We start from the raw sequence: 13,960 nt of genomic DNA, 5'->3' as shown, positions 1-13,960 counted from the left end.
CAAGAGCCGAGCGCCAAGCGCTGAGCAACGAGAGCCAGCAGCCATGAGCCAATCCCAATTTGGCGAATAGAAGCCGCGAGCGACTAACCAGCTGAGCTCTTGGCTCCATGGCAATGGTTGCAGCGGTGGTATCGATGGTAATATATGAACGAACTAACGAGGCGAGTCGGGTTTGCCTGACTGGGAGATAGCCCGGAATAGCTCAAGCTCTGTCTTCGATGAGCTAAACTCTACTCTGAAATTGATTGTAGCTCGTATACTATTCCCTCTCTTCATAAATGATCAAGAATGATCGAATCGCAAATGCTTGAAAAATTTAAAAAAAAATATATATATTGTATTTCAATGATCCTATAATAAGAATATACGAGAATATAAATGCATCGACAAAAACATTAATCTTTAACGTTTATATATATTAAGAGGAACATCGTGTTGCTTCTGCTTCTGACACACATTGGCTTATAGCCATTATACCTTGTTTAGCATTTCCAATTGCTTCAGGGTATAAGCAAGACAATGAAAAGGGATAACAGCACATGACCATAGAGCAAAAGCAACGGCAACTGCATAAAAAACTAGGAGAGCAATGCGCCAAAGTGTTGAAACAATCGTAAAAAGCTGTTTGGGGCGCGTGGGGCAACAGCACAATGGTGGTGAGCTGACTCAGGCTCCCAGGCTGGCAACTAAAAGTGCCAATAGCAGGGCCGGGCAGGCCGCGCCGGCTACACAGAGGATTAGTGTAGATGCAAATGAACAAAAAACATCTGCAGCATTGGGCGGCATATGCAAAACGTGAAAGGCTTTCCTGCACTTAAATGCAGGCTCCTCAAATCTGCAACACAGTGAACAACACACATGGTAATCGTAGCTGCTGCTGCTACTCCTGCTGCTTTTGCTGCTGTTGCTGCTGTTGTGTGTTTAAAGTGGATTTTGAACAGCATACTGTGCTCGAATTGAGCCAAGTGGCCCAGCGGTTGCTGCCAATTATCAGTACAAATTTACAATTTGCAGAAATCTAACGAAGATTGTACACTCCCTCCCACTTGCTCTCCCTCTCTATAAGAGACACGAAAAAATGGAGCAAGAAAATTAATGCTTCTGTAGTTTTTGAGCTTTTGCCTCTGTCATTGAATGCAGTCAATCAGCATAAAAGAAATTTAATTGATTTAAGTCGCAACACGTACGAAAAATATTTTTTTTTTTATCTGAGCATAAATATTCACCCGGAAATCCCACAAATTATGTTGCGAATTGATGTTAATCGAACTGTATTGAGACTTAAAACAGAAATCACGTAGATTACGTATTCTAAGCAGCAGGCTCAACATGCTCTCATTGATAAAGGCGAATCAATGCGAGTCTTCAGTTTAAGCTCTGTATCCTTCTGGCATCGGTTGCTGATTAAGTGCAGTAGGCCATGCTGGCAAAGGGTATAATAAACAAAATGGCCAGGCCACATGACGTCCTCAATTACGGGCTCTTGAACGCAATTTTGCATTTTAATCCAATTGAATCAAGAAATGAAAGCGTTATGCAAGGGTGGAAATTGAATTTGTAAATAAAATGCGAATTCGCTCTCGTTGCAGCTAACCAACTCGGATGCAACGTCGGTCACCCTGAAGGGGGTCACACGGGATCTCACTGGCACCTATCAGTGCGAGGTGTCGGAGGATGCGCCGCTCTTTCACACGGACATTCGTTCAGCGCACATGCAGGTGATTGAGCTGCCCAAAGACGATCCGGCCATGCAGGTGGACAAGAAGGTGATTGGCGTCAACGACAACTTCAAGGCCGTGTGCACGGTGGGGCCCTCCTATCCGCCGGCGAACATCACGTGGTATATCAACGGACGCAAGGTGGGTAGCAATCACATATGCACATTTGGCCGCCAGGTGTTTATCAGTTAATGCCGTGCCGCAGGTATACAAAACGCCGCTGCAGCGCATTACGCAGGACGCATTCGAGGGCTCGACCACGTACTCCTCGCTAGAGATCTATCCACATAGCCAGGTGCTGCAAGGCTTTTTCCAGGCGATGCCCAAGTACCAGACCAGCATACTGCTGCTCTGCGAGGTCTCCATTCTGCATGTCTTCCACAAGAATGTTCAGCAACGCATCGGGCTCAGCATGGCGCCACCCACAACCATTTCACCTAATTTGCTTGGCCTCGAGGGCTCCAAGCGCTACGTCAATGGCGATCCGGACAACTCGGCACTCACTGGAGCTGCACAGTGCAGCTGCAGTGCCATTGGCGTGTTGACTCTGGCCGTGGCAACCCTACTGGCGGCTCAGCTGTGACCGGAGCACAATGGACATGCCACATAAGCAAATGGTCGAACAGACACAATAATACGAGCAGAAGAAGCAACAACAGGCACAGGCTTTGAGTGGGCCGCCCGTGAAGTGTAATTAAAAAATAACAAATGCAAACAATGCACAAAAGTGCAGCAAAATAAAAAAAATAAAAAAAATAAAAAAAAATGCCAAAAAAATATAAACAGAAAAGAAAAAACAAGCAAAAAATAAAAATAAAATAAAAATAGAAAGGAAATGTTTTTTGAAAACGTCAACGAACTCCCGTTGTGAACGCGGCGCTGCATGTCCTTGTGGGAAACCCTTTTAATTTCAGTTGTTGTTGTTGTTAGTTTACAAAATAAAGCCATGGCCATGCGCTGAAAATGAAACGTATTTCGCGCTGTTGCAGCAGAAATATTATGACTATGATTCCGATTCAGGCCCACTCGTTTTAAAGTAACTATTGAAAATTAATCAAATCTGAGCTGAAAACAGGAGATTACAAAATGCCCGCGGTTAATTACACACACAGCAAATCAGCGAACTGCTATGAATTGTTTAAATAATTACTAAAACACAAGAGAAAAAAAAAAGAAAATAAATATACTTAATGCATACAGGGCGAACGCCCTGCTGTGGGCGTGCCATGTTGCCAGCGATAGAGAACGAGAGAATACAAATATAAATATAATAAAAATCAATAAACTAAATAAACAAATCCATGAATTTGAAAAAAAGCAACACGCATTTGCAAAATAATTTACAAGTTAAAAGTAACGAAGAAAAAAAGTAAAATATTGAGGAAAAAACAAAACATAAAAACAATTAATAACATAAGTCGAAAATAATTTAACATTAAGTACACCCTACCCTCCAACAACCGCAGCCTAGATACGTAAGCTATGTAAATATAATTTGTAAAAATTAAAAACAAACAAAACAATACGAAAGTAAAAAACATAAATGCGATGAACGAGATGCAACAACAATACATACATAGATACAGATTGGATGGCACGTTAAATAAAACACTAAAATAAACAAACATTAATTAATGTCCGAATGGGAGTCTAATTATAACATAATAATAATAAAACAATAGTTATATGAAATTCCCGATGCGTAATGTCGATGTAAGTAAAGCTATTTTAATTGAATTTTCGCGTTGCGGTTAATTTGCGGGCTTTTTCATTTACCAATTTTTGAGTTGAGTATTTCGATTCGTTTGCCCTTTTCGTGTTTGTTGTGAAGCATTCTTGTTAGCTGCGAAAGATGAACTCTATTTTACGCTACACTTAAATATATTTATATGAAACATGTTTAGAATAATTGTACAACTTAAAGAGAAACCGTACGTTAAGTGTTAGTCGAATAATGAAAAAATACAAATGCAAATAAAAATCAAACTTAAGCCAGATGAGAGTACTATTTAAAACAGAGCGACATCTATAACTAGGATAAACTACAGGGGCTTATGCGCATAGCCGATACCTTGTGAGGTTCTAGCTATACAAGCAGAAAAAAACAGAGTTTATGCATTACATGGAAATTCCTTAAAGTTCAGCAACTACTTTTATAAGTAGCTTCGAGTCTACCATGCATAAGCCTCATCTAGGCTAAGCAGAATATTTAATTTAAATCAAATCAAGCGGCACACATCCGTGTGGGCTTCAACAGCAGAATCAAATGTCAAACAAAAATGTTGAATATAAATAAAAATAATTAAATGTAAAATCAAACTAAATTACAGGAAAACTAAAACAAAAACAAGAATATTAACAGATAAAATTTAACGGAATAAGTAAAGAATAATGTCAAAACAAAAGGATATATTAAAATAAACTGCATAACTATAAAAAAAAAATTTGTGAGTGGTAAGGATAAAAGAATAAAAATAATAAAACAAATTTGAAACAAAATCAAAGCACGCCATAGAAGACAAAAGCAAAAACGCCAAAGCGTAAAGAACTTAGCTCAAAATTATTAATGATAATGTCAAAATTATATGATGAAATAAAGAACTAAAACTAAAAATATTTAAACGACTTTCATTGAAATTAATTTTCATTTGTAAATTTTTTAATATAAATGAATATAGAGAATTTTTCAGGAGTAAATTGAGAAACTTCTTCAAGAATAATGCAACATATAGGAGTTCTTATTATGGGTAATTGTTATTTTAGATTTTTGTATAGTTAGCAGAGAAATAGTAAGTAAACAGGTAAGCAACATATGACCTCGTTTAATATTATTCTCAACAAAAGGATCAATTTGAAACAATCCTATACAAGTGCAGCACAGTTAGTACTTCATTGTGTTGTAAATAACTACAAGCCGTTAGAATCCACTCAATTAATTCCTGTTGTGCTTTAAGTGTCGGGGCAATTATGCCACAGGCTCAGTGCTGGGCATTAGTACCATATATGTATCTCATTGCATAATTTGGGCTACGACCCATCTGCAAACACACCCACACACACAGTACGGGCGCACCTACACGGCCGTGTAGCTGATAGGTGGAGCTGGCCGTGTTGTCGTAGCCAACACTTGCCTTTAAGTATGTGCAGGGCGTCTTCGCAAGGCAAGTGGCGAGTGCTTGGCAAACAGGCAGGCACAGGATAGCCTCTGCACAAATCAGCCCAAGCCGTTGCCAGGCCTTACATATGCCGGCATGGCTGCGTTGTGGGGCACTGCTACGACATCCAGCATGTTTTGTAAATTAAGCAAACAAATTAAGTGCACTTGGCTCACGGGGCTCACATGCGGCGCTTTCTGTTCTGCTCCTTGTAAACACATTGTGATTGTAGCAAAGCCGTATATCAAAACACTCGCGCAGCACCATAGTAGGGCTCTCTGTCGTCCTTGAGCAGCACAGCCACCCGCAGCGACCAAGGACACTGGCAAGGGTCCCAAAGCCCCGCCCAAGTCAGACCAGACCAGGCCGGGCCAGGCCAGGCCAGACCACACGCACACGTTAGGGTTAGTTTGTCTTAATTAGCTGCTGCTGTGCCACATTCAGCAGACGCAACGGCAGCACAAAGTGCAACCCAAGCGTGCACGCGCATGTGCTATAGACACGGCAGCTGCACCAACAGCAAACAACAACAGCCGGGCCCCTATCGCTTACCTGCCCATAATATTTACGATCCATTGGTTGCAGCTAAGACTCAGCCACTTTACCCATTACCCGCCACCTATTTCCCATTTCCCATTTCCCACTCCCAGCTTCCCCATAATTGTGCAGTCATTCTCATCGTGCTGCTTAAAGTTCATCTTGTACGCATATATAGCAGCGCTATCGATACACACACACATACGCACACACATACTTGGCGTATGCGTAACAGAAAATGAAAAAGCAAAATGTTGGCGCCTGCTGGAGCTATACAAAGGGATTAAAGAACAAGTGCCACAAGAATGCCTCCCAAACTTAAGCTCTAAACGACACGCTGTGAATTCTGTAAAAACTTTTCTGACACAGCGAAAATTTGAATCAAGGGTCGCTCCTGGCAACCACGCCGCAGCTATTCACATACGCAAGACGACTTTTAAAGAGGGCTTTAAGGACACACAGCAGAATATTGTTTCAGCAACTCAAGTGCTTTCTATCAGATATGGATTTGTGTTGGATTGCTTTCTGTTTCTGTTTGCTGTTTCATTATACTTTCAATATTAGAAATGCAGATATTTCAAGTGTATGTATCATACAAGCATGTGTACACGTGTATGTAATTAATGTGATAACAAATAAAAAATAATTTATTAATTTTTTTTGTGTTATTCATTGCATTGAAAACATAACTAAAATACATTTAAAAAATAATTTGTTATATTATACTTTGTAATTAGCTGGAGGGGATCTCTAATTATAGGCATTTATTTATTACTTTACTAATTAATGAGTTTATTAATCAATTAGTTTATTATTTTTTAATTGGGCTCGACTAACTTTTTTTTTTTTTTTTGTATACAAATATTAGCAGACGTTTGCAATTAGTAAGAGTGCCCGACTGAATATGCTCCAAATAAAGCAAATAATTCTTTTATTGATAAGTTAATAAAGTTCCAAGTCTCTAGGTTATTGTTCTACAGCTACGTCTACTTTATACAGCCAAAATATGTGAGTTCGGTTTCAATGAGTAACTGATGAAGGTTTAAAAGTTAAATATTGTTTTATAGTCGGGAATCGCAAACTTCCCTAACCAAGGAGAAGTCAACCATAATTTAACTGAGGAGTTTTTAATTTCTAAAGCTTTACTTGATATAAGTTATTCCCAATTGATACAAGGTAAGTATTTCATAAAACCTATATGATTTTCTCATGGCCTCAAAGAGCATGAGAACCACTCAGAAGATAATTAAAAAGCTTTGAAACAGCTTAAATGAAAACTTATATTTTTATTGAGATGTTCTAAAAGTTTCCTGGCCAAACTTTCTAAAGAACCTACAAGCACTTTAAAAGTACTGTAAAAGAGAAATATGTGAAAGCATTTAAATTGAAACTTATAGAGACACATTTTAAAAGTTCAACTTTGTAGAAAAAAAGGTGAAATGACTAATAGATGCATGCATTTCGGACCAAGCTGATTAAATTAATTGCTACTGGTATACCAATATAAAGAATTTAAAAAGTATGTATTCGATCTCTATCCCTTAGTGATGTAGAATAGAAACAGAATTTTCGATATCACAATGAAGCAAAAATGAAACATAAATCTATTTAAAGGATAAATTCGATCTGCAGCAGTAAGCCTCTCCTTTTTCCTCTACATTTTCGTTGAATTTTGTTATTATTGATTACGGTGGGTGGGTGGCATACACAGAGCTATAAGCTGCCATCCGCGTATATCAGGACAAATCCGAGAGCTGGACTAATAATTAAATACGTATCGGGCAGCAAATAATGCAAATGCGTGCGGGGCTATGCGAACTTTGGTAAAATGAGCTGCATATTTTGGAGCATTTTGATCGGCGCTGGGAACGTTGATATTTGTTTTACGGCTCTCAATGGGGCGTGGCTGCGCTGAATGATTTGGTTTATGGTCGCTGCATGCGTTTAACAACACTGGCAGCAACAACGGTCGCAGTAGCGGACAAAATTGGCTGGCAGAGCGAACCTAAAAACATTGTTAAAATGCAGAGAAATTTGTAGATTTATAGCGCGCTAATCGCGGCCAAACAGCAGCGGAGAGGGGGCGTGGCATTTGAGGTGGGCGTCTATCGCAATGTTGGTGCTACGAATTGTATATTGTAATGGAAATTGAAATGCAAATGCCTGGCCTGACATTTACGAGTACAGCAGCCAGTGACAGCATCCACAACAGCGCCAGCAGCAGCAGCAGCAACAACAACAACAACAATTGCAACAACAGCAGCAGCAGTGAATGGAAAACTCTGCCAAAAAGTCACCAATAAAATGTTGCAACTAAATGCGGCGCCATTGTCATAGACGTAACTTGGCAGGCGGCAGTCGGGCTTTTGGCCAACATATTTTCAATTTGTAAATGCAAAACAAGACGCTGGCCACGCCCACAACAGCCAAGACAGCCTATAAATTTAGCAGCTCGCTGGCCTGCGGAATGCAAGCCGAGCGTAATTAGTAAACGAAACCATTCCAAATTCTTCGTTGCAATGAACTCAGCCCAGGCTTCGTTCCGGCCGGCCATAGCTCAGCTTTCTGCTTTCTGCTTTCAGCTTTCAACTGCAGGCCGTAAGCGTTTTACTACCCCATTATCTGACAAGTTGTGTCAAAGCTGTTGATGAGCATCTTTTATGACAGCCAACCGACGCCTTGGACACGCCACTGATGGCCACGTGATGAATGCAGCCCGCAGCGACAGCGATGACAGCGACTCATAAATTCAGCAAGCGCTGCTGCTGCTGTGCGAGCAATGGCAAGGGACGGCGAGGATGGAGCAGCTCTCATGTTGCAGTTACGTGAAATTGGTTAGCCTTCGATTTGCTGTCATGGATCGCTTCATGCTTTATTTCTATACACACACACACACACTCACACACATACATCTATCGCGATTTTTAAACCCAATAAATTCATGGAAGCTGCGATGAACGGTTTATTACAATCACACTAGAACTATGTCAGCTTATGGCTTCGTTAAAGGTTCATAAAGCACAAACGCTGCTGATGGCATAAGTCACTTTAAAGTTTTTGGCTAAGGAAAATGTTATACGCACCCTAGCTTGCTCTGACTTCATAATCAGATTGCTCCACTAGGCACTCAGCTGCCGCTAACTGCCGGCTGTAGTTTTGTGCTTTGCAGGTAAAGCTGCTGGCAACACAATGAAAGTCATTTTAATAAATTGACTTTTCGTGTTGTCTCAGCCGCTGTTTGGGTTTTGAAAATTTGTTAATTTTGCATCGAATTAAGACAAAATCTTCTTACACTGGCTTATGAAACTAAACAGCTCAACGTGCACAACCCTTTCACAGCTCAACAAATTGCTGTTGCTTCGGTTGCTTCTGTTGGGTCTGGTGCCTGAGCCGGAGCCGGAGCCAGAGCCTGAGCCTGGGCGCATCGGCAAGTATATTTTCGCATCGGAGACTGCCAGCAGCATTAACAGCAACAATATCAACAATAACAACGGCAACGACTGTTTTCAATGTTTCACCAAAGTTGATTGTTTTTGTTCATCAGCTGAGCCTTCTTCATATTTACTCCATAGACTATTGTAGACAGTTTTTCGGCCCCGCCCACTGGGCAGAAGCCAAGCGGCTGGGCGGCTGGGCCAGCTGAAAATCCTTTTGTAGCAACAATTTGCCGCGCAAAGATTAAAACTTTTAATTTGCTTTTAATTAATTAAGTTGAAAATCGCGGCTAGAAGTCACTGGAACCGAGCCACAACGCCTTTCATGCGCCTCAACAAGCGCCGACCGCCTCCGTTCCCCCATTCCACCTCCATTCTTGTCCCCTTCGAAGCAAATGTGCCACGCTTTTATTGTTTTACATGCTTCCCACAGCTCTGCGGAAACTTCGAGCGATGGCTTCTGGGAAATTAGAGTTGAATTCTGTTTGTGAGGTCGCTTAACTTCATTTGCCTGCGGCTTAGTTGCTGCCATTAAAATTCAACTTGATTCAATACGCTTTTAGGCCATCAAAGGCAACGGCTAATTGCCACTAGCCACTAGCGTAACTCTATTCAACTAAATTAATGCTTATCTACTATCAATATCTATCCCATCTCAATTTTCAATTTGCCATTTCTGCTAATATTCAACTTGCCTATTGGAACATGTTTTGGTCTATTCTCGAAATACAACTTTGAGAAACAAGAAATAAATAAATAATTCAAGTGCTTTTGCCTTTAAATTTGATTGATTCCCAAGCAAATATCTGAAATTTCGGTAGACTGAAAATTGTTTTAGTTTGTGTGGTTTGGCTTTATGCGTTAGCAAGCAATAGCTTCTGTTTTCTATTGAATAGCACCAAAAACTTTGGTACTCGCTTTCTAAAAATTTGTTTTAGTTTAGTTATGAAAGAGAAACAAAATACGCATTGCTATAAACTATTCAACAATAAAAAATTTAGCACTACTGGAGAAATGTCTCTGCGTTAAACAAGCAGTTCATGTTTTTCTTTAAATATGAAATATTCACCAACGAGAAACAATTTTTACTTGCTAATGATTCTGGTTTACAGTTTATTTTTGATGGAATCATTGATTGTATTATTTGCATCCTTCACTTCTTCACTCAATATGTGTTTAATAATATCAGTTAACTGTTATAAATGAAATTCGAGAACTTTAACAAAAAAAAAAAAAAAAAAAAAAAAAAAAAAAAAAAATCCCTTTATGAGAAGAAGAAGAATAAGCTGTCATATATTTTATAACATTTCTGGGACACATATGCTGTAAACGAAGTTATTTTTCAAAGCAAAGAAAATTCGTGAAAATTCCACGAGACATGCAACATAATTTGAAGAGCATTCGATTCTATTGGTAGTTGTTGTTGCTTTTGCTACAGTTCCTGCAGCCCTTTACGGCTTTTACGCCTCACTGCCAATTGGTGCTCCGCTGTTTCCTTACATTGTGGAATGCTGCAACTTTTCTGCTTCTAAGATGACTTTCACTTACACACACGCATACACGCACACATACATTCGGTTTTTTGACTGCGCCTCACGTGCCCTGCCGCTCCTTTGTGTGCCCAACGTGACGGAAATTAGCGTGGTGTGTGATGTGTCAGTGTGAGTGTGTGTGTGTGTAATCGCAACTTGGCGCCATATTTATTTTTCCACTGTGCTGAAGTTATGATTGTGCAAACACACACACACATACATACACACACTCACATATATTGGCACATGCCTATGCTCAGTGCGCATCTTTTCAATTTCAGAATTGTTGCTATGCACACACTTATTTCATGCTTTCTGTACAAACTGACTTGCTACGCCCTGAACCCCGGTCCCGGACCATAGGCCCCATGCCCCAGGCCCTAGGCCCTGAGCCCATGCCGCGGGTCCTCTGGCAATGTGATTGATGTTTGCACGAAAGCTAACCCGCCCGAAGGGGTGGCTCTTCCCGACTCCATCTGCTCTCCCTCGCGTTGCCAGCCGCAAACAAACATTTTACATTTGAGTTCGAGCCACTTTTGGTTCGCTGCTTCATTTTATTCAGCAGCCAAAACACGAAATTGCGCATATTTGCTTTCCTCTCACACCAGCACACACGCAGTACACTACCCGAGCTACACACACACATACACATACACTCACACATGCATAGACGTCATTCTTTTATCATAATTTTGGCATAGCACGCCTCATAAAATTTGTTTGCCAAAAACATTTTCACTTCATTTATTAGAGAGCAGGAAAACCAAATGCCGTCGCTCTTCCAAATAGCTGGCATTTAACAAATTGCATTTGGGCTTAAATTGTTTGTATTGCGTCTTTAACAGCAGGTGACGACCATTTCACTCATCTTGGCCACTTTGAGGAGCGCGAGCAAGTGCGAAAGAGATAGACATAGGCCGTGGAGACAGCTTTGTGCGTTAATTGCTTGAAAATGAAAACATGAAATTAAATGAAAACATTGTTGGACACAAGTGTCTTGCGTACATTACTCATGCGCTTCAGAAAACCGACAACCACCGCATGCAGGTAATTATTAAAACTTTCTGCCGTTGCCCTGGCGAAAACCGCAGCTTCACTCCCATATATCCATATTTGCTCAGGTTTCTGTGTGCCTCTGTGGGCATATGTGTGTGTGCTGGTGTGAGTGTGTGTGTGTGTCTGTGGATGTACGCATGTCGCAGACAATCAAGTAAATTTCTTCAATGGCTTCCAGGCCAGTGTTGCGTCGTGTGTGCATGAATATGGAAATTATATAGTACCTATCGGGCTGGCAGGAGCCAGCCGCTAGCCGTGTGATAAGTGACAAATAAATGCGCTTTCCATGTGCTCGTTGTCTACGTGGTGCTTGTCCTTGTCTGTTTATTCCTCGAGCCTGACCGGCCTGACAGATGCAGCAACTGGCCGCCGACTCTGCCCCCTGCCTGCGCGGCCATCGCCTGTTAAATATTGCAAAATATTTCACTCTACCAAACGATGCAATTATGAAAAATTCGCGTGAGCTTCATGCGTGGGCTGCAGCGAATGTGCGACTGTACGTCAGTGCGTCGCATGTGTATAATTTCGAGTGTTTTTCTACCGCAAAATTGCTTGCATATTTTAATGAAACTACCACATGACGGCTGCCCGGCTGACTGGCTGCCTGGCTGCCTGGCTGCCATCGGCCTGGACATGCCCCTGGTGAATGGGAAGCGAGGACTGTGGCCAATATTTGTTGATCTCGAGTCGTCGTTCGGTTGACACCACATCCTGACAGTCTGGCTGTCACAAAAACAAAAAACAAACAAAAAGCGCACCAAACAAACATCAAAGGCATATTTAATTAAGAAAATGTTATTCATTTTTTATTTAACAGAGAAGACAAACTCGCTCGCTTAATAGCGTGCGCAGCCATTGTGATTGTGACCTATATTAAAGAACAATTATGCCAGTGTTGATTAATTGAATATGTTAATCATATATACACACATGTGTCTATACTGAAAGCCAAATTAATAATTTCGAAAAGCCAGCTGAATATACATATATGGGCAGGAGGCTGGGTATTCAATCGCTAAGCACTCATAAGTGGAAGCTTTTCTGTGGAATTATTTCTGCTCAGTAGCCATAATTTCCCATAAATGCTTTCCAGATTAATCCAATAGAAACTATTGCACAGTTGTTACTCATCTCTTGCAATAGCAATAGCGATTGGTGCTAGCAATAGTCAGCTTAGAGTTTGTTAGGAAATCCAAATATGCATTGCAGCAGAGGCTGCATGAAAAGTTCATAAGTAGGAATTCTAGGCAAACTATGATCGATATATAAAACACTCAAAGCAATATTTAATATGAATATGTCCTTAATCTTGACAAAAGTGTAGATTTCATCTGAAAATTATTCTGCAGGCCTCTTTAATAATCATTTTTCACTAGGCAGATATATATACTATATATCTGAAGGTGAATTGCTGTCGCTTTATGACTCCCGCTACATTAATTAACTTAAAGACCACAAGCTATATTAATGAAAGCAAAGGGAGAAACAGTATTCTCCATGGAGTAATAAACTCGTACTCAATATGCCGTAAGCAATTGCATTTACTCCAAAGGGCGCTGGCCTGCTTAAAGCGCATCTTTAAATAATACGGAATCCATATCGATGGTAGGGATTCTCATCAGCTTCAATAGCTATTCATGAGCCAGTGATATTGCCAGCTAGTTTCTATGACGTCCACGTGACAACTTCTTTGGCGTGGCGGGCACTTGCCATGATAGCGAAAAAGCCAAATGAAAACACGTGACGCGATGCCAGCAATTGGTAAGCAACAAAGCTCCAGCTTTGAATTATGACCAACTGGGTCGCATACACAAGCAGCAGGAGCCTGAACAGGAGCATGGGCAGCCAGCATCAGGACCAAACGATGGAGCTGAAGCAACAGGAGTAAGTGCTGGTCCAGCCATGCTGGGGGGAGGGTTCAATGGCCACGTTTGCATTTCAATTTTTGGTTTTCTGCGCGTTTTTTCCTACCGAGATTTTGCACTAAGATAAAATCATAAATCAACGCTGAATCAGGTAAATAAAAATAAAGCTCAGAGTGCGTATGCAAATTGAACAGAATCTGAGCGACTGTGAATCTTTGCTTGAGATTCGCTGGCGCAAAAATATGATAAAACTTAAGACAGTCGAAAAGTTTTTGACTTTCCAAAAAAAAAAATAAACTTTTTTGCATAATATTGTTGCAGGGAACTTTGCTTTTAAGTAAGTAGACGACTTTGTGTTTCCATGGCATGAGTCAGTCTCTTTGTGTGTATGTGTGAGTGAGTGTTTTTGTGTGTGTGCGAGCTGGTGCTTGTGTTTGTACTCGTTAAGCGAATGGAAATACCCATCCGAGCAATTACTGTGTCGTTAATTAGCCCGAGCGCTAAACAGCATAGCTAATGCAAAAGCAAAACAGGCTACAACCAATGCACATTGCCGATAACTAGCGTTGGGAAACACAATGTGGGCTTCGATCGTTTTTCAATTTGGACTCGCTGTAAATAAGCTCTTTAGACCCATGGAAGCCATTGAAAATGGGAATTAGG

At 40.7% G+C, this 13,960-nt stretch overlaps 1 protein-coding gene across 3 annotated transcripts in view; it reads left to right on the top strand.

Moving 5' to 3' along the window:
• beat-VI (Immunoglobulin domain-containing protein beaten path VI) overlaps positions 1-4,334 on the top strand; it is a 76,735-nt gene extending 72,401 nt beyond the window's left edge. For all 3 annotated transcript variants that reach the window (XM_089462899.1, XM_089462898.1, XM_018000682.2), the window contains 2 exons: positions 1,590-1,859; positions 1,924-4,334. In XM_089462899.1, coding sequence (XP_089319025.1) covers positions 1,590-1,859; positions 1,924-2,301 — 648 coding nt within the window. In that variant the 3' untranslated portion in view covers positions 2,302-4,334. The remainder of the gene's footprint in view (positions 1-1,589; positions 1,860-1,923) is intronic.
• Positions 4,335-13,960: the final 9,626 nt, after the last annotated feature.

The sequence above is a fragment of the Drosophila arizonae genome, chromosome 2 (genome assembly GCF_054131065.1).
Source record: "Drosophila arizonae isolate 15081-1271.41 chromosome 2, UAZ_ARI_1.0, whole genome shotgun sequence".
In the NCBI taxonomy this organism is placed as follows: domain Eukaryota; kingdom Metazoa; phylum Arthropoda; class Insecta; order Diptera; family Drosophilidae; genus Drosophila; species Drosophila arizonae.
Note: the sequence above shows the minus strand (reverse complement) of the source record. Positions and strands in the feature narration are given on the sequence as shown.